The 20,831-nt window shown below is 40.2% G+C and overlaps 10 protein-coding genes across 10 annotated transcripts; 5 read left to right on the forward strand and 5 right to left on the reverse strand.

Moving 5' to 3' along the window:
• Window positions 1-500: 500 nt before the first annotated feature.
• On the forward strand, window positions 501-1,202 carry SAMD00019534_008070 (hypothetical protein; the record flags this gene model as incomplete). Its single annotated transcript, XM_012902774.1, has 3 exons — window positions 501-545; window positions 607-855; window positions 924-1,202. The coding sequence occupies 3 exons, from the start codon at window positions 501-503 to the stop codon at window positions 1,200-1,202; spliced, it is 573 nt and encodes a 190-aa protein (XP_012758228.1).
• Window positions 1,203-1,283: 81 nt separating this feature from the next.
• SAMD00019534_008080 (hypothetical protein) lies at window positions 1,284-3,695 on the reverse strand (the record flags this gene model as incomplete). The annotated part of the gene is made up of 4 exons (XM_012902775.1): window positions 1,284-1,979; window positions 2,043-2,143; window positions 2,217-2,460; window positions 2,532-3,695. The coding sequence occupies 4 exons, from the start codon at window positions 3,693-3,695 to the stop codon at window positions 1,284-1,286; spliced, it is 2,205 nt and encodes a 734-aa protein (XP_012758229.1).
• Window positions 3,696-5,407: 1,712 nt separating this feature from the next.
• Window positions 5,408-5,794, forward strand: SAMD00019534_008090 (hypothetical protein; the record flags this gene model as incomplete). Its single annotated transcript, XM_012902776.1, has 2 exons — window positions 5,408-5,699; window positions 5,766-5,794. The coding sequence occupies 2 exons, from the start codon at window positions 5,408-5,410 to the stop codon at window positions 5,792-5,794; spliced, it is 321 nt and encodes a 106-aa protein (XP_012758230.1).
• Window positions 5,795-6,097: 303 nt separating this feature from the next.
• On the forward strand, window positions 6,098-7,207 carry SAMD00019534_008100 (hypothetical protein; the record flags this gene model as incomplete). The annotated part of the gene is made up of 1 exon (XM_012902777.1): window positions 6,098-7,207. A coding segment is annotated over one exon (1,110 nt), but the record flags the coding sequence as incomplete, so codon positions are not given.
• A 1,655-nt stretch (window positions 7,208-8,862) lies between these two features.
• Window positions 8,863-9,531, forward strand: SAMD00019534_008110 (hypothetical protein; the record flags this gene model as incomplete). Its single annotated transcript, XM_012902778.1, has 1 exon — window positions 8,863-9,531. A coding segment is annotated over one exon (669 nt), but the record flags the coding sequence as incomplete, so codon positions are not given.
• An 87-nt stretch (window positions 9,532-9,618) lies between these two features.
• SAMD00019534_008120 (hypothetical protein) lies at window positions 9,619-11,023 on the reverse strand (the record flags this gene model as incomplete). Its single annotated transcript, XM_012902779.1, has 3 exons — window positions 9,619-9,994; window positions 10,056-10,782; window positions 10,831-11,023. Coding segments are annotated over 3 exons (1,296 nt in total), but the record flags the coding sequence as incomplete, so codon positions are not given.
• Window positions 11,024-11,365: 342 nt separating this feature from the next.
• On the reverse strand, window positions 11,366-12,743 carry SAMD00019534_008130 (hypothetical protein; the record flags this gene model as incomplete). Its single annotated transcript, XM_012902780.1, has 2 exons — window positions 11,366-11,416; window positions 11,505-12,743. 2 exons carry the CDS (start codon window positions 12,741-12,743, stop codon window positions 11,366-11,368), a joined length of 1,290 nt encoding a protein of 429 aa, XP_012758234.1.
• A 2,300-nt stretch (window positions 12,744-15,043) lies between these two features.
• SAMD00019534_008140 (hypothetical protein) lies at window positions 15,044-16,627 on the reverse strand (the record flags this gene model as incomplete). The annotated part of the gene is made up of 1 exon (XM_012902781.1): window positions 15,044-16,627. The coding sequence occupies one exon, from the start codon at window positions 16,625-16,627 to the stop codon at window positions 15,044-15,046; it is 1,584 nt and encodes a 527-aa protein (XP_012758235.1).
• Window positions 16,628-17,411: 784 nt separating this feature from the next.
• Window positions 17,412-18,414, forward strand: SAMD00019534_008150 (hypothetical protein; the record flags this gene model as incomplete). The annotated part of the gene is made up of 2 exons (XM_012902782.1): window positions 17,412-17,879; window positions 17,953-18,414. Coding segments are annotated over 2 exons (930 nt in total), but the record flags the coding sequence as incomplete, so codon positions are not given.
• Window positions 18,415-18,488: 74 nt separating this feature from the next.
• On the reverse strand, window positions 18,489-20,000 carry SAMD00019534_008160 (hypothetical protein; the record flags this gene model as incomplete). The annotated part of the gene is made up of 1 exon (XM_012902783.1): window positions 18,489-20,000. The coding sequence occupies one exon, from the start codon at window positions 19,998-20,000 to the stop codon at window positions 18,489-18,491; it is 1,512 nt and encodes a 503-aa protein (XP_012758237.1).
• Between the last annotated feature and the right edge of the window lie 831 nt (window positions 20,001-20,831).

Consider the following 20,831-nt stretch of genomic DNA (forward strand, 5'->3'; position numbering starts at 1 on the left):
CATCAAAACACTTTGGAAAACGAATCATTCGACTCTGGAAAGTTCCTCATGTTACATTATTCTTTAATATAAAGATCAATAAGTTTATTATTATTCCTCGAGAGACTGATCCACGACAACACCATCGACACGGCTGCCCTAGACATGGCCAATGGGTTCCAAGTTTCACAATTAAAATAAAAAGGTTCTATTCTCTTAAGGGGTTCGAACCCTTGACCATTTGATTCGAAGTCAAATGCTCTTCCGCTGAGCTAAGAGAATATTGAAAATGGCGAGTTCCCTGGAATTGATTTTGAACGGAAAAAAGCGGTTGTTGATTAGAGTCGGCTCCTTTTTTAAATTATTCCAGGAACAAATTAAACTTTAATTTATAGTGTTTTTAATAATGGTTAGATTATATTAATAACCATTTATAAATAGAATATTAAACTTTCAATTTAGACCTTAATTCCAACAATGAATAACAATATTCCAATTTCAAAGAGGTCATTTAAGAATAAATGTCATCATTGTTGGAATTCTATAAGATTTGTGGACTTCTCAAGGTATCTATACATCACATTACCAATATCAATGACAACAGACTCTAACTCTATCGATAAATAGACCACAAAGAGAACTGGTTGGGTGAACAATGGCATTCACCTGCCTGAATCAATATCTGATCACATGTATCGCATGTCATTGTTTGGCATGTCACTTGACAGCAACACCAAAGGTGTAAACAGCGGCTTACCCATTGACAGAACAAAGTGTATCAAGATGGCCTTAGTTCATGATCTAGGCGAATCCATTGTCGGTGACTTCACTCCCTACGATAAGATATCAAAAGAAGAGAAGTTTAAACTTGAGCAAGTAGGTTGGTTGTATGATTAAGAACAAAGAAAGATCACTTTGACTCACTTCTACTCTCTGATTGACAGGACGCAATGATCAAGATAAAGGATACACTCAATAACGAATCAGGTATTGAGATTTACAATCTGTGGCTCGAATATGAAGAAGCAAAGACAGACGAAGCATTGTTGGTCAAGGACTTTGACAAGTTCGAGATGATACTACAGGCTCTAGAGTACGAGAAAGCGCAAGGAAAGGATCTACAGTCATTCTTTGATTCTACAAGAGGAAAGTTCCTACATCCAATCTTCAAGGAACTTGCTATAAAGGTGGAACAAGAGCGACCAAAGAACAACAAAGCTTGATCAATATATCAATGTGGTTGGGCTTCAACTCAATCATACATGCATCATTGTTGTGACAGTCATTTATTTACAGGGTGCACATTAGTTGGCTGAGCTGGCATGACTAGTGATGTTCTGTGTCAGTCCTCCAGAGGCAGGAGCAGGTGCAGGACCGTCTCTCTTGATCCATCCACTTTGTTCAAAGAACTCGTAAATCTTGACAACCTTGGCCGACTCGAGCTTCAACAGCTTGTTGGCGGTGCTCAGTTTGAGCTTGCCAGTCTTGAGGTTCTCACCAATGAGCAGTTCCTTGATCAACAGGTATTGATGTGGCAATAGTCGCAGGTTTGAACAGAGCTGCTTCTCCTTGACAGAGAGCGCGTCGACGTTTGGCAAACCATCCATCTCCAGTGAGACATTCTTTCGAATCTTGAGCGACTTGCGCTCAGTGGCACCCTTTCCAATGCCCAAGAATATCTCCTCCTTCTCCTTGGTCATCTGTTTCAGGTTCTTGATGACTGGTGGCTTCTCAGTGTGATAGGCCAGATCGCTCTTGGTCTTTCTGAGGTTCCTCTCTGCGTCCCTCTTTCGCTTATCCTCATCGTACTGAAGACTTTCCTCCTGTGTGCGCACACCATTCATTCTATAGTTCTGCAACTGTTCAATTCGCTCCCTCATGTTCTTCTCTGCTATTATTCCATTGACCAGCTTCTCATGATCCTCCTTTGACATGACCTGAAGGAATACCTTCATTGAGTTATATATCTCCTTATCTGTCTTCAATCTCTTTCTTTCAATCTATTTGGATGGATGGATGAATGGTTAGAACCAAGAAGTGCACTATCAGATTGATTACCATACCTTCTTATACTCCAATAGTCCCTTTTCAATGATAAAGTTCCTTCTTCTGATTCTTTCGTCCAGTCTATGGCTATATGCTTCCAATACCTGGTGTTTAGTCTCTGTTTGGAAGATATATATTTGTAAGTATAACTATCCATTGACGACTGTGATTATATATACAATCAATCATACCTCTATCTGAAGTAGTATCATCTTGTTCAAATGTAAGATCCTTGACAACTACCTCGGCATCATTATCAAACTCTGATTCAAACTGTCCTCTGTTCTTCATAAATCCAACAGAGTCTGTTACGGGTCCTGATGGACCCTCTGAATCAGTTTGAGGTCCTTTCTTCCTATCTGTAGGGTTGTACTTTGTTGCCTTTGCTCTCTTAAAGTTTACAGTCTCATTCGTTGTCAATACCTTGGACACATCCTGTAAAGGTTGCCATCATAAAGTTAGTGTATGATCATCACCTTGTTATTCTGTTGTTTGTTGATACATACTGGTAATGGTGATGTATTAGTGTTTAGATAATAGGTAAAGTAATGTGTCTTGCATTCCATTGGTGACTTGTGACCGACGTTCTCGCTGACCTCATTCCAATTGCCCATCCTGAACATCTCCACAGCCTCTAGTAGTAGTAGCTCTTCGTCTGCACCCCAGTCCTCGGTGAACATGGGGAAGTGCATGTTGTCCACGACATGGTAGTCGTGATAGTTCTTGTGTGGTGTGATCTCAACGCCAACGCTGAAGCATTCGAGACACAGATCAAAGTCCTCACACACTGAGCATCGAATGCGCACTGAACTACTGATGTCCTTCTGACAGTAGTCGCAATGATAGGGCACTGCAGGCTGCTCCTCAGTCTTGTGTTCAGCTGCAGCATCTTTGTTTGCTGCAGCAGCCTGTAGTCGCGCACTCCTTGGCGGTGATGACATGCTGGGTAGTGTAGTAGTTGATGTCGTTTGTAGAGCTAGTGATTCTACACTGTCTTGTTGTCGTTGCTGTTTCTTCCTTCGTGCGGCATCCGATGTTATTACAGTCTTCTCTCCATGTTGCTTTCGCTGGTGGCCGCCTCTGCCACCTCCACCACCCTTGGCCGGTTTGCTAGACTCCTCGTCCTCATTGTCCATACTCTCGTCGGGTTCAAAATCCACTTCGTCCTCCATGTCTTCGTCTTCATCGTCATCCATTGCAGACATCTCTTCACTGACGTCTGCATCGTCAATGTCCATTGAGGAGTTGTGCTTCTTCTTTGAGGCAGAATCACCATCGTCCTCATAATACTCGTCATCTTGATAGTCATCATCTTCATCATCTTCGTGTTGCTGTTGATGTGTTCTATTCTTCTTTCCCTTGTTGACTTTTGACGCAGCGTTTGTCTTCTTTGAGCCAGCCTGTCGATTGCCAGTGTTGCTATTACTCCTCGCGCCTCGCCCAGGAGGTCTGCCGCGTCGCCCTGGTGGACGTCCTGGCTTCCTCTTTACAGGTGGTGCAGAAGATGTGCCATCATGTTGATCATCATCATCGTCGTCGACATCATGAGCGTCCTCTACATCGTCATCATCTTCATCATCGACACTGCTATTAATATCAGCATAAGGCAATGTTGCACCTCTCTTTCTATTCGTATAAACGGCTGAGTCCTCACTGTCACTTGTCTCCATCACCCATTAGACATATATATATATATATATAAAGTAATTTATAACAAGTTTTAGTGTGTGAATCAAATTACAGTGCTACTTCTATCTTTCACTTTATAAACTTTAAGACCCCTTCACAATTTCACAACAATTATTAATTATCTATTCAAATGTGATGATCACTAGAGATAATGGCAACCTATCTATTGCTGCAGTTTATACCATCATTCAATCAACATTGAGTTGAGAAGGTCAAGTAGGACGATGACGGATAAGATCAACAACACCTCACTCATACAAAACGAATACAACTCGTTCAAACAAGGACCCTTCCCAACATACAGGATATCACCAACAAGGCGCAATGGCGTGCTCTGAACCAGTCTCTGTCAACGCACTAGTCTAGACGACGACTTTCAAATGAGGTATTACGAGTCAGTGTTTGATAGTTGTAGGGGCCATGACGACAAAACCCCTTCAAATTGTTCATGAGGAATGGAATTGAATTGATTGGACATAAATCAAATATTGTTATTCAAATGGAAACTGTCTTTTTAAACTATAAATCCTATTGGAGGATAAATTGTTTGCTGAATGTGTGAACCCACACACACATTGTAGAACGAACTAAATTCATTGGATATTGAGATCGTTTATTGTATAAGGTTTGTATCACCCAGTCGGTCAGTGAGTAAATAAGTCAGTGCATTGCACTAAACTAAGAGTTACCACGACTTTCCAGTTGTGTGTTCATGCTCAACCTGGATTGAACCATCTACTATAAATACTGTAACAGACTGGTTTGTTGGTAATTATCCATCATCATTGTATAAATTAAGGTATGCATTCTATTTGTAATAATATCATGTAATATACAATTAATCAATACTACAATTATCATTCAATCAAACAATCAATCAAGTTAATGTCCCCATTATTATGTGTTGTGGTCACTGTGACCATACTACAGATGATTTTGGAAACGACGAAATTGACTCTAAATGGAAAGTTGGAATTACTTGTATAATGTCACCAATTCAATTTCAAACGATCACTGGTTATTCAGATACCATATTAGTGTATGTGTTTGTGTGTATCGTAGAATTGATCGATCACCTGATCATTTACTCTATCCAATATAAATGTTGTCCATCATGTATCCCCCCTTTGTCAACTTCCCCGTTAAACTCGGGGTTGTCAATCTCATATCGATTCCAATCAACGATCATATTGGCACACACCAACCAACACTGAACTGTCATCTTACACCATTGATGTCAATTAATTTATGACAACGGACCTACACACACGCATACACATCGTGTCAACCAACTACCACATACCACACAATCGTCAATGATATAAGTCAATACAGAGGTGAAATGTCAATATCAGTGATAGGAGTTGGAGTTAATGGGGTGTGCTAGTTTGTTTAAGATTGTGTCTGTTGTGTTTTAGTGATATAGTAGTAGTAGTGTGTGGAAGTTGGTTGGTTGAACCATCCACTGTCCGTCCATCCATCCGTTCAAAGATAATTAAATTGCATCCATCATTTCCGGAGAGATATTTATATATGATTAAAGGTGGATAGTGCCACTTCAGATGTTGTTTAAGCAATAGTCAGAATACTAATATTCATTCATTTCGACAATAATCCATATTATCCTAGCTATAATATTCCATATATTCCAAATATCCATATAATAATTACATAAGTTATTACATATAATATCATGGCCTACTTGTTGAATCATAACTTCCAAATGCAATCGAGAGGATCCAATGGGATGCCAACGTCGCCATATCTGATGGCTGTACAGAACAAACAGAATTCACATCAGAGCCAACAACAGCAACGTTTGTCCCCAACAAAGTTTGTCATTAACCATTTTGATGACAGCTATCCAATCGATGCCATGCCACCCATGCGCACCACCTCTACCAGTCGTTTCAAGGCTGACGAGGAGGAGAGATATAGTGGTAGTTTCCTGAACACAATCAATAGTAACAATAATAGTGAAGATGGTATGTATTGTATATGATCGATCCAACATTATTATCATATACTAACATACCATATACCTTAATTAGATCTTATTTTCTCTATGGAGGATATCTAAACGAGAAGGTTGTCATCGACATATATACTTGTGGGTTCATCAATGTCTATATCAAAGCACGAAGTGTTCTGTGCATTGAAATTGTTGAAACACTAGTGTCTGTAAATGTATATAATATAATATATAATATATAAATATATAACATCCCAAAGTGTAAAGATATTACACTCATAGGATCAAAGTAATAACATAGCATTAATCAATTAGGTGGTGTCTTGAGTTCATAGTTTGGGATTTGATTTTAAATGAATTTTAATGTTTGTACTTTGAGACGAACGAAAGTACACCAAGTTCAAATGTTTATGCATTGTTCTCTTTACTATTATCTTATCAACAACATTATTATGTATTGCGATTAGATCAGATGGTAGCAATCTTAAGCAGGTCAACGCAATGAAGGAGAGTAGTAAATCATCAACAACAACTACAATAACAACTACACCACCAACAACAACATCAACAACATCAACATCAACAACAAATACATCAATTACAACACAAACAATCAAAACTTTACAAACACCAACAACAACAAACAATTTACCTTCATCATCAACAACAATAGTTAAACCAAATGCACAACCAACCAATAATACAGCTCCATCAACAAACATTAAAGCTGAAGGTACAGAAGGGAAGACTACCACGGCACCAAGAATCACCACAAGACCATGTCAAGGAAAGTGCTGTGTTGGTATCACTCCTGTGACTCCTTTCCCTACCAAGCCCAAGATCATCACGACCAATGGAAGCAACACCACCACTATCAATCCAAAGCCAACAACACCTATATCCAATCTAACACCAAAGCCAACAACTACACCAACTGCAACATCAACAGCAGCAACAACAACAAACAATATAAAGCCAACAATATCTACATCAACAACAGGAACATCATCCACCAATACAAAGAACTTTGTACCATCAGCTGGATTCGTAACGACAGGTATCAAAAGAACGACAACGACTGGACCAAACATCATCAGAACATCATTAGAGTATATTCTAACAGCGGATGGAAAGTACATCAAGACCAACACACCAAATGCCAAGCTCTACCACGCCATCCCCAAGCCCAACAAGACCATTCTTGCAAACAATCGAGGCGTGGAGATACCAAACAGTCTAGAGTATATCCTAGACATTCCTATCATCCATGAGGAACCATCTTCCAAGACCAACCCAACATGGGGACGATTGTTACTCGACGCCTTGAGAAGGCTCGTAGCCAACAGGAAGGCAACAAGGGTATGTCATCCTAGGCTGTGTAGTTGGATCAACAATCAGTCCAGTCTTGCTAACTTTCAATTCCAACTATCAGATCACAGAGAGATTAAAGATGGACCAAATGTACAAAGACATGGATGCCAGGACTGCAAAGGACAAGGCGGACTGGAAGGCCGGTCTGCTCAATGACTCACAATACAAATATATACTCTCCTTGTTGTCCAATACGATCCAGTTCCCTATGGCACCTCTGAAGCAGAAGAAGAGAAAGGTGTTGGCAGAGAGTGATCCAGGTGTGGCCACAGTTCCAGCATTCCAATCATCGACCTTGTTGAGCAACAGTGATGGTACCATTATGGTTCCCCCGTATGGAACACCGTCGTCATCATTGTCCACCCCGTCCTCCTCGCTCCAATCATCACCAATGATAGAGATGTCGTCTCCAGGCACAGACGTACCAATGACGCCGGTTGACAACATAACATACACGACACCTCCACCATATCTTCCAGTAATCCAAACATCACAAGCTCCAATATCGGAAACCTCAACTGTCGCATCGGCAGCACCAACACCAGGAGTATCAGTGGAGCCAATGTTTCAGTTCCCAACAATGGAGATCAACTTTGATAACTTTATCCAAGATCAACAACAACAACAGGAAGAGATCAACATCAACAACAATGAAGCGCAACAAACCAATGGTGGTGGTGGTGAATACACAGAGAACGACAATGGACTGTATCAGCAGCAGCAACAGCAACAGGAACAGCACTACCAAGTCGACCAACAACAACAACAACAACAAGTTAACATTGCTGATGACATCAACAATGGCCAATCAAGCTGGCACACTACCGAACGACAACAACCACAACAGGAGCAAGAGCAACAGCAACATACAATGGATAGCAGTGATATTTTTGGACAATCTTACAATATCCACGATGCTGACTCTCAGACAATCAACTACCAACAACATCAAGAGAACCAATCAATGGATAATGGCCAACAACTATACAACGAAGCAGAGGTTGTGGCCGGACTTGCAATGGACCAGCACGATAACGAATGTTCCAACATGATGACCGATACCAACTATGGTGGCAGAGAAGCAGACATTACAGGAGCACCACTATCAATTGGTGGCAAGAGAAAGCGAGCCGATGAGATCTACAGCCAATACCTAGAGCTACATCCCATGCAACAACAGGATCACCAAGACCATCATCATGATCAGATGCATGAGCACCACCATCTCCACCATCATCAACATAACGCCAACACAACAGATGGTGATCATATAGACTTTCACTTTCCATTAGAACCAAACTAAACAAATAATAATACAAGTAATAGAACAACATTGTAGATTGTTGTAAGAACAATATATACATAATCGAGGGATTAAGACCTGAAGATCGAAGTGGTGTGATGTTGTGTTGATGTTGTAGGGTGTGGAGCGACATTGTTTGTTTGGAGGATCACCATTGCCTCGAAATGATTGGTGGGTGTGTTTGGTTGATTGGTGCTCCAATGTCGAGTGCTCAACACTCTTTTATATGACACCTTTGACATATAACCTGGTTGACGTAGAAGTATGTTCTACATACCCCTTCTATTAATAGTTTTGTAAATTCTTAAAAGTCAAGGGCAAAGACTATTCCATCAGAAGGTGGCGGGATACTACTTAAACAACTTAAGTTTCACTCATACAACACAATCAATCAAGTCAATCAATCAAATATAAGAACATAATGTCTACAGTAACAATTAATAATACAACTATATCAATATCAGGAGAAGAATATCCTTCAATATCATATGAAGTAGCATATTCTAATCCAAACTTCCATCTACATGGTTGGTTATGGGGCCACACAACAATCAGACGTCTATTCACTCTGGTTGAGCATAAGTTAGAGAGATGGGAGCCAAAGTCCAAGAAGGAGGTGATCATTGTCAATGATGCTATACGTCAAGCAATGCTATTCCTACACAATCATCATCAGAGTGAGGAGAAGATTGTATGGCCATGGTTCATCAATGAGAAACCAACTATCAAGCCCTACTTGGAATACCTTGACACTCAACATGCTGGCTGGGAGACTGCCTACGATGAGCTAAAGACCATCCTGCATCGTATTGAGGAGTGTGATGTCCGAACCCAAGCCGCGGACCTCAAGACTCATATCTCTGCCTTGGATTCAAAGTGGAAGGAGGCCGCCAAGGCCATTGAGGAGCACACATTGGATGAGGAGAGACTGCTATTCCCTAACTTGTTGGACATCCCAACAGCATCCCAGAACAAGGTGTCTGATGCTGTCAAGTCATTCACACAAAAGGAGGAAGGTGCCGCCTTTGCCATCTGTGCCATGGTCGATGCATCCTACCACGACAAAGTGATGGCAAAGTCATTCAACAACCAGGTGCCTTGGTTAGTGCGCTCGATTGTATCATCAGTATTCTCATGGAGACAGTATAACTGGTTCCTCAATGCCTTGAAGCATTAACTAACTTATATGTACATGTAATAATACATCATCATCATCTTTATATTTAAATAAAGCTACCAAACACTTATATATTTATTGCATGGTAGTAGTAGTTGATGATTGTTGGGTAGTGTTGGAGACGGTAGCATTTGGTTGAGCAGTCTGAGCGAACATTGAGAAAACTAGTGATACCTTGTCATCTCCTGCAGTGACAATGGTGCTGCCATCGCGTGTAATATCAAAGTCGAGAATAGAGTCTTGGTGGCCGGGGAACTGCTTGATCAGCTGTCCATTACGCTCGTCCCACAGACATATAGTCTTATCAGTGGATGAACTGTATACAATTGGTTGAGTTGGATGTACGATGATCTTTGTAATACATGTTCCGCTCTTATGCTTCATCATTGTCCTTGGCTGTTGTGAGTTAACATCCCATACTCTAACTGTTCCATCCATTGATCCTGTAATTGCAAAGCTATATATTATAGACATGGTTAGTATGTAGACCTTTCATCATTCAATGTCCAACAACATACTTTGGATTGGTATTGGAGAAGGCAACAGCCTCAACTGTATCAGTGTGTCCCATCAGCCTTCCAACAGTCTTGAATGTGTTGATGTTTGAGATACAGGCAAAGTGATCCTCTCCACCTGTGATTGCTAGTACACCATCGGAACGAATAGCCAAGGTGCTGATGGGTCCCTCATGGAATCCGTGACCTTGAATGACACCGGCCATAGAGCCGTCCTTTGGATTCCACACTCTGAGAGTGCCATCCTCAGACACGGTGACCACACGCTTTCCATCTGGTGTATAGTTTCCTGCGGTCAGCGGTGCACTGTGACCAGAGAATGTTGACATCAGGTCGCCCTTGAGCGTCGACCACAGGAATCCCATGCAGTCTGAAGCACCGGCGATCAGAACGTTGCCACGTGGGTGCCACTTGATCCACTCGACAGACTCGCTGGGACCCTCCAGAGTGACAGTTTGCTTACCAGTGGCGACGTCCCACACCTTGACAGTGCCGTCCATGCCTCCTGTAGCGACGAGGCTGCCATCAAAGTTGAACTCGATCGAGCTGACCGAGTCCTTGTGTCCTTCGAGCTTGTGAACCATCTTTCCATCACCGACGCTCCACAGGTAGGCCAGATCATCACCACCACCCGTGGCAATGACGTCTTGATGCTGTCCGTTGATTGACACACAATAGACACTCTCCTTGTGATCAAAGAATCCTTGTACAGACTCATCGACAAAGTCCTCCATATCATCATCTTGACCCATCTGCATATTATTATCATTGTCATCGCCATCCTCATCTTGATCATCATCCTCATCATCGTTATGATCTCCATTGTTCATATCATCATCGTCGTCCATCATTGAATTCTCTGCTGTTTCCAGCAATACCTCTTGTGCAGTATCATTTGGATCTATATATTCAGCATCCTCCTGTTGTTGTTGTTTTTGTTGTTGTTTCTTGTTTGACATTATATGTATGTATTAATGTATCTGTATATAAATGTATTTGTATAGATTGAATAATTAAGTAAAGTGTAAAGCATTTGTATTTGAATGAGAATTGAGCACTTCGCGAATGACCTTCGTTCGTTTTTCAAATTCTTCACCTTTTTTGCAGTTTATTTCTCATTCACACCATCCAACAATAACAAAAAGAACAATCAACCAATCAATCTTGGATCAAACATGCACCTGACCGACCAACAAGTTGGAAGTTGATGGTGTTGTGGTTCTCCGTCTTCCATTCATTATTTAGAATGGAATATCTAAATATGAGTTCCTTGTCATGAACCATGATAATTGACTGACTTGCCGGATCAAAAACTATGGGATGAGTCCATTCAATAAAGGATGGTATCGGGGACAATTTAGTTGCTTCCAATGTTGACAATGATATACGTTTGAATTCACTGTCGAATGTATCCAATACATATAAGTTTCCAATGCTATCGAAACAACATACTGTACCTTCATTCGAGAAGAAGGTGTCCAAATGTTTGATTGTTGACTTTTGACTCCTAGTGTCAAACTCTATTAATGATTGACTACCTTCATTTAGTTCATTGTTCTCATTCATCCTATCATTGTCCCTCTTGCCATCATTGTAGAGACCACCAACTATTGTTAACTTGTTTTGATTGTAACTAACGAATGATGATGATAGATTGATGGGAATTGATCCAAGTCTCTCAAACTGTTGAGTATTGACATTGAACCGATCCACTCTGTTGAGGTACTCTCCATCAGTACCTCTTCCTCCAACCAAGTAAATGAAAGACTTGCCGTTGTAGTAAGCAGAGATACCAGATCCAGGCTTGATGCCATTCATTGGAAGGTTGTAATACCATCTTCTCTCAGAGACACTGTAGCGTGAGTACGTCTTCATGGTGTAGGCACCTCCAAAGATGTAAATGTTATCCTTGGCATAGCAAACTGATGTTAAGATGTCTGTTGTTGGTTCGTTTTGGTCACCAATGTGTGTCCACTTTGAGTCTTCCAAAGATAGCAGTCCATATTGAGTCTCATTGATATCATAGCAGAACAATTGAGTTGGGTTCTTGTGCTCTACCAACTTGATACTTGTCTTTACAGTCTCCTCGGTGTATTCAACAGCATGATACTGCTTGGTTAGGGCGTATGATGTATCAAATCTCTCCACAGTGTCCATTGCTCTTGACATCAGCTCATTGTTGGAAAATGGTTCTCTTTCCAAGTCTTCAATGAAGTTTGTTTCAATAAAGTCCTCCATTGAAGATGATGACTTTAGTGAGTCCACCAGTGATGATGTTACAACTATTGAATCATCATCGTCATCATTGTTGTTGTTGTTGTCTTCCAACTTGAGTTGATCAGTGGACGCTCTGAACATAGCATTGATCGATCCCATCTCTTTGAGTGCCTTCGAGATCATACGATCTGTCTTTGATATTGATTTGATTGCAGGAGCCTTTACCAAGTTCTCTTCATATTGAAGCAACCTATGTTGTTTGGCATAGTGTTGATCCACATCTTGGATCGTGTCCGACAATGATTGACGTGTAGCACCCGCATTCTGAAGGAAGTCGTAGAGATAGTTCAATCGTTCTGTGTAGACCTTGGTGAACTTGCCCTTCTCAATTGATTGTTTGATTGTTGTTACACTCTCTAGAGTATGTCCTTTATGTTGTTGTTGTAGTTCAGATAATGTACATTCTGAGCACATTAGTTGATTACATGTTATACATATCACTTCCTTTATCCTTCTATCGTGTTTAGAACATAATATATCATCCAATAAAAAGTCGGCTTTGTTGAAGTCAAAGTCAAAGTCCATTTCAGCAACACTTGAACATGGTAAGTGGACCTCATATTCCTCTCTCTTCCTTTTCTTGCTCTCATTGTTGGGTATTTCCACTTCCTCCTCCTTTTGGTCATTTTTCTCTGCCTTTTCTGGTTCTACTAAATCAGGATGTTCCAACAACATTGGTTGAGGTTCAATAATCATTATTCCATCAACTTGATTCAGATCCTTTGTGTCTTCTTCAATAGGTTTTGGAAGAGTTATATTCTCTTCACTTGGCCCTCTTCTTAATAATATCTTTTTAATAAACATTCTCTCTATTAAAATATATATTATAGTATATTATTATGTATACAAAGATGTCTCACTTACTCAACAAATAATAAAATATATGACATTGGTTACTTTTTCCAATGACCTAATCTTAATTTGGTCTGTCACTAATACATAAAATACCAGTGCCTGATTTGGTTATTATAATTTATTGAACCATTTAGTAATAAATATTTAGATGTAAATCTGAAGTGTCAGTCATTTTGGTCGTGGATAAGAACTGCACATCCCCATGGTGAGAGGACTGACTCCATCATTGATTACTGTCCACTCAGCATTCTCCACGGTGTACTTGAGATTGAGACCTTTTCCTTGAATGAAATAGAGGGCTCCATTGTGATATATGGATGAATATGCACGCTTTAGATCCTCTGTCTTGTTCAGCTTTGTCAACTTCATTGATGGCAATGTCAATTGTAGGAGTTTATCCATAACGGTGAAATAGAGTTTGTCTTTTCCATCGAAGGAACATGCTATAATATAATGGTCAAAGTGAAGATGCGAAATCTGAGACACGTTGTCTCAATGTCGAAAGTGATTATAGTCCTGCTTTGATCGTCATCGTTATACAATCCACCTAAGACATAGAGCTTGCCTTGGTGATAATTGGTGAAAGAAAACCAAAGGCCAAGTGGAATGATTCCATGGTGTTCGAACTGTTGCGTGAGAACGTTGAAGCGATCCACTCGATTGAGAACCGCATCACAATCACCTATTCCTCCTATCAGATAGATATAAGTATCACCATCATAGCATACTGATATTCCTTTTCCTGGTGAAATTCCAATCATTGGCAAGTCAAGGTACCAGCATTGTTCAGATAATGAATATCTTGAGTATGTCGATGTACTATGACAGCCTCCAAATATGTATATGTTGTCCTTGACACACACAGCGGAGGGCATATTAATTGAGAGTGACGATGGAATTGGATTGATACTGGTCCACTTTGAATTCTGAAGTGAATATATTCCACAATGTCCTTTTTCTTCTTCGCCTTGCTCCTTGATGGTGAAGATTGATTCTCCTATTTCGCGATGTTTCTTTCCTCGGCGACCAAGTGATGGTACACGAATTGGATGTGTGAGATGATATGGTGTGTCTATGTTCTGGATTGTCTCTTGCACTCTTGTCATCAATACAATGTCATTACTACCACCAGTGTTAGGCATTGTCTCTGTGTTGTTTGAATCATTGATGACCAATGGATAATGGCTCTCCACAAATAGGTCCATTGTCTTTGATGACTTGATAAGCTTAACAAGCTCATTGTCCACACTCTGTGAAGCAGCTGAATAGATTGAATCATCAGATGGTATGAAATCATGCTCATTGACATCACCAGTGAAGTGTGTTTTCATTTGAGGATGATGATACAACATTGAACAACACATTGATATCACCAATCTCTTTGATTATCGATGATATCGTTGACTTGGTTTTTGTCAGCTCATCATTGATAGGAGAGTTGATCTTGTGCTCCTCCAATCGCAACCTCTCATGTTGCAATCGATAATGCTCGACAACACGTTTGATCGTCTTGTCCAATGACTGATGTGTTGTAGATAACTGTTGTAACATATCCCACAAGTACGCCAACCTTGAAGAGTATGGTTCACAATAGTCTCCACTGTCAATCGACTGAGCTATACTATTGATACTAATGAATCTATGTTTATCAGATGTATGTTGCTCAGTGAATGTACACTCTGAACATATCAACATCTTGCATGTTATACATAGTATCCTCTTCTTCTTATTATGTGCTTCACACCTTATCATCTGTATATCATCTATGTCCATGATGATCTTAGACTAATAATAGATTATTACTAAACTATTCTTTGTTTGATTGTTTAACTTAAGTGGTCGATACTCAACCTAGCAATTTATTTGCTCTCTGGTGGGATCAAACATGCACCACACCAAGTAGATATCTCTGTTTCCATGTCATCTTTCAAGGTGGTCCACTGATTGAGCTTGATGGAATACTTGAGATTTCTTCCTTTACCTTGGAGCATATATATTGTTCCTTGGTCGCCATTAGGGTCATAGACAATTGGATAGCCATAAGATAGCCCACTGGGGAGGCTCAAAGCCTTGGCCTGCATAGTTGACAAGGAAAATTGACGGAAACCTATCGGTTCGATGTAGTATAGTGAGTCAACACCATCGAAGCAACAAGAATATATGCTCTTGTTGAAATCTAAGTTATTGATATTGGTCTTCTTGGTCCGGATATCAAAGGTGATCAATGTCTTGCTCTCGAGTGAATCCTCATAGAGTCCACCCAAGATATATAGTTTGCCATTGTGATGAGCGACAAAAGAGAACCAAAGATTGAGAGGAATGCTTCCAAATGATTCGACTTGTTGTGTATGGACATTGAAGCGATGCACTTGGTTTGATGGTTTGAGGTTGTCATGTCCACCAACCAAGTAGATATATGAATCGCCATCAAAACAAACTGATATTCCTGTATTTGCGATATCGTCCATTAATGGAAGGTCTTTGTACCATCGATGCTCTTTCAATGAATATCGTTCATATGATGGATTGGAGTATCCACCAAATACATAGACATTGTCACAAGCAAAAACAATCGCCGAAAATGTATTCGTCTGTTCGTTATCACCAACAACATCAATGCTTGTCCACTTGCCTGTCTCTGGTGAGTAGATGCCACAGTGATTCGACGCTGCTTTATATGAGAAGATTGAAGAGGATTGTGACTGCTTGACAGTGAATGTTGCTTTGAGTGCCTTTGTCAATCTATGAGGAGTGTTGATCGTTTGCAGGCGTTTTTGTGCCAACGCCATCAACTCATTATCACCGAGATGCTCGATTTCTCTAGCCGTCACAGGTTTGAAGTTCTTCTTCATATAATCCACTAATGTTGTTGATGATGACTTGATGAACTCGACCAACTCTGTATTTATACGTTTGATTTCAGAGTCGTCATTGCCATCATCATGACAGTCTAGATCATCATCACTGTTTAGTGGGACCATCTTGAACAGTATTGAGATGTCCTCAACCTCCTTGATGATGGCAGACATTGTCGACCTTGTCTTTTTGAATTCCTCGATAATAGGACTGTTCATCTTGTGCTCCTCCAATCGCAACTTCTCATGCTCTTGTCTAAAGTGCTCAGCAACATCTTTGATTGACTTATCCAATGTGCTATAAGTGAATGATAGTTGCTGCAACATGTCCCAGAGGTAGAATAGACGAGGCACAAAGGGCTGGCCGAAGGCAACGTTGTCAGATTTAGTCTTTGAGTGAGTTATTGTTGAATAGTCCAACTTGATATCATCGATACTGAAGATCTTATGATTGGAATGCTCCTTTGTAATCAAACAATTGGAACATAATGGTACCTTGCAAGTGATACACAAGAACCTTTGTTTCCGACCATGAAGATCACATCGTTCAAGTGGCAATGATTGTTGTTGTTGTTGTTGTTCTTGCATTGATTGTTCTTTCGTACTGTTCTGATGTCTTCCCTACATCAAAACTATTGTTTGTGTCAATCATTGTCGATCAAAAGAATAAATCGTTTCTTTCTAGTCTAAAAAATTAATAGTGATCAACTCAGTTCTATTCCTAAATAGGATATATTCTTTGGATCACAAGAAGGAACCGAATAATAAACATTAGTTGTTCAAATTCAAATTGGAGACAAGATTAGATTGGTCAGACACCAACAAACTTAAAAGGACATTTCCTTCCATATTAGGATAGATTTTACAATTGAACAGTGACCTTGGTCCAATATACCCTTGGGTGCTTCTTCTTCTTCTTTGTAAGTTGTAAAAACACAACAAAGATGGTACACACCATGGCGATAAAACGACACAAGTGAGATGCTGTCGAATATCGGGGTTGGGGGTTAGTCCTTTCATTTACCAAATTGGGTAATTTTTGTTGTTGACAACAATTACTCCCACACTGTTTGGTTAGTTGGACCTTGAACATTGGGATTCCCGAACGAAGATGGACAATCTAAATCTTTGTTAATAATGTCCTAGATTGGTTATTTATACTTCACTATCACATAACTTGAGATACTTTACTTCCTACAACTTCTTCATCCTACTCATAATATAGGTGTGTATATCATAACATATCATAAAATACATACAATAATTCATACTTATAAAATATTAGTATTTATTTAAATTATCTCTATTTATTTAACTTATATTAAATCAATAACTCTTTTTATATTATTATTATTATTTAACTATGTCATCATTCAAAACACTCACTCCTAGTCAATTGGAGGCATTTAAAATATTAAGAAAAAATCTATCTGATCTACAAGATGTAGAGTCACAACAATTCTGTACTGATAGATGTTTGTTGAGATATCTAAGAGCAAGAAATTATCATATTGAAAAGTCCGAGAAGATGTTAAGGGCAACACTGGAATGGCGTAAACAGAATAGACCTCAAGATATCAAGTTCTCGGAAGTAGTCGAGATGGCAAAGAGTGGTGCCATCTATCAAAATGGCAGAGATAGGATGGGTCGTCCCATCGTTATGATACGTCCAAGAAACGACCCAAAGTCAGTGCCAACAGAGCTAAAGAAGAAGAATCTAATGTTCTGGCTAGAGTACTCTATCAAACAAATGAACGAAGACAATGGCATCGAGTCAGTCACTCTCTTTGTTGACTTTCAAGGCTTCTCAAGAAAGAATCTTGATATGAAGTCTGTAATGGTATGTTTGCAACATGTTCATTGACAATGTACTATAAGTTACTAACTATAAAACTGAATCATGTTATTTAAAGGAATGTGTACATATATTATCAGATCATTGTCCAGAGAGACTGGGTCAAGCTATATTCTTAGATCCACCTACTATGTTCTGGTTGTTCTGGAAGTTAGTGACACCATTCTTTAATGAAGTCACATTGTCAAAGGTGAAGTTCATCAATTCAAAGAAGGAGAATGGTATAAGAGTTGCACCAGAGGTGTTGAACTACATCGCAGCCGACCAACTAGAGGTGGAGTTTGGAGGAGAGAATAGAATGACATTCAATCGTGATACAAATACCTTTGGAGATAATCCAATTGTACAGATGTCACCAAACTCCCTGATGGCACACACCAAGATGGATGAGACAGTGTCAACCTCTAGCGAGGAGGATGAGGCAGGAGGCTCAGACATCATGAGAGGATATGCATCCCCACCTTGTCGTCCAAGATCATCTAGATCATCTCAGGCATCACCAATCTCTGCAATGACATCATTCTAGATACTCAAGGCATCAAACAGTAATAATAAAGATATATAATTGTATTGTTTATTTATCTAGGTCGTCGTCTAACTACCATTTGAGAATATCTGCCTCCTTGAATCGATAAGGGAGAGTTGTTGTTGTTGTTGCTGTTGTTGACGATGTTGATGTGACACTGGTATTAATGGGAGCGATGTTGTCAGGTAGTTGTTGGACTTTGACGCTTGATATGATTGGTATGAGTTGGACAATGGTGTTGCAGAAGAAGACGATGACATGAATGGTAGTGATGAAGGATGGCCATAACCTAGGGCAACCTGACTGGCAGTGTACGCCTCGTGATGATGATGATTGGCACTGGTACGTACATTGCCATATTGTTGTTGTTGACTCTGCATGATGAGCTTCTGTGACTCCTCCTCACGTTGTTTCTTGGCAAAGGCCAGACCACAGGCATTGCAGAGGGTGGCAGGTCCATTTGGTCCTCGACGCCACTCTGGCGTGGTCTTTGTGCTGCAGTGATGGCAATATAGAGTTGACTTGTCTACATTGGCTGGACGTCTTCTATGAGTCTTCTTGGGCAACTGTAGACCATGTGCAGCATCATAAGAATAGTGAGAGAATAAGTTGTTGGATGAAGTGTTGGGCGTGGTGTGTAATGAATGTTGTTGATGATCACTATATCTAAGTGCGCTGCCAATCTTTGGACCGACATTAACATTGGATGTCGACGCTGAATTGAAATATGATTGTGGACGTTCCAGCAGGATGTTACTACTGGATGATGATGAGTGATGATAACTATCCATGAATGATGGTGGAGCAGTATCATTGATGACGTGTGATGATGTTGGTAACATGCTCTGTCCTATCATATGTCCATGCGTGTTGTTGGAGTACTCATTGCCAAGTGATGATGAGCCTGAGAAGTATGAATCAGTGGCGCTTGGACCATTGTTCGAGTTGTATGTGTTGGCGTATTGGACAGACATGAGATTGAGTGCTGTGGGTGATGATGGCTGAGGTGTACTACTATTGGATGATTGATGTTGATAGTTGTGATAGTTGTTGGTGTTGTATTCATTATTGGCAACTGAGCCATAGCCTTGCACTTGGCTCTGGACATTGACTGAACTATTGTTTGACACCAGTGCTCCAGTGTTGAGTGTGAACTTTGGAGTCTTGGATTTTCTCTTGTGACCATGTTCTCCGCCAGTCCTTGACACAACATCATCTAGACCTGACTTGCTCTTTGTGTTGTCCAACTCAAGGTGATGGATTGATGGTAGACGTCCACTTGATTGTTGTTGTTGTTCAGTCTTGGATGTGGGTGTGGAGGTGAAGTTATCAAGGAAACTGAGGGCATCATCATCACGGCCACGCTTCCTGGGAGTGTTGTCAATTGACGAGGATGATGGGGATAGTTGGGTAACGGTTGCATATGGTACCTCTTGATTGCTTGGTGAATTGGACAGAGGTGACATTGACAGGTCATGGCTACTACTACTGGTACTGCTTGATATTGATGATGATGGTGAGTCTGACTCATTAAATAATGTATTTTGTTGCTGTTGTTGTTGTTGATTATTATATGTCATTGTGATGCAATGTAATAGATCGTTCGTTTGTTGTTGTTGTTCAGCTGAAGTTATAACATGCGTTGTTGTAGTAGTGGTGGAGGAAGATGTGGTGGAAGTTGAACTTTGTTGGTCGGCAGTAGTAGATGTTAGTGGATAGGTAGACTCTGCGAATAAATCTATATCGGTAGATGTATTGGATGGGCTGATGACCTCAAGAGATGCCAGGTGTTTGGTCTGATGATGTTGTTGGTTGTGTGTGTGTGGGGGTGAAGATGTCTGGGTTTGAGTTTGCCACAAACTGGATGTTGATGTGGAGGAAGAGGAGTTTGATGTTGTGTTGGAAATATCCATTATTGATTGTGATGATGATGGATAAGGTTGAGATATCTATTGGATTTATTAGATATATCTATGATGATGAATAATTAATAATAAATAAAGTATGATTGATTGGATATTGATTGGATATTGATGATGAAAGATTAGATGTTGTGCTTGCCGATGATGATGAGAAGGAGTTGACAAGTAAAGATATATTTATATATCTAGAAGATTAACACAAGAGATAAAGTAAGGACAACAACAAGATATATATGCTAAGTGGTAGGTAGGAGAGAGCACCTGGTGATCATGATGGCATTGGTTATATGTCTTCGGCCGGTGCTGTCCTGTCCGGACAGGTTGGTTGAGTCTGGAAGCGTAATGCACTGACTGGGTGACGATGTTGAACAGATATATCGTGTGTGGGTGTCGTCGTACTGACCTTTTAAAGGATGGACAGACAGTCAACTACATGGAGCAATCCATGCCAGGCATTGATTGATTGATTGATTGATTGATTGATTGATT

Source organism: Acytostelium subglobosum, assembly GCF_000787575.1.
Source record: "Acytostelium subglobosum LB1 DNA, scaffold: scaffold2, whole genome shotgun sequence".
NCBI classification, from domain to species: domain Eukaryota; phylum Evosea; class Eumycetozoa; order Acytosteliales; family Acytosteliaceae; genus Acytostelium; species Acytostelium subglobosum.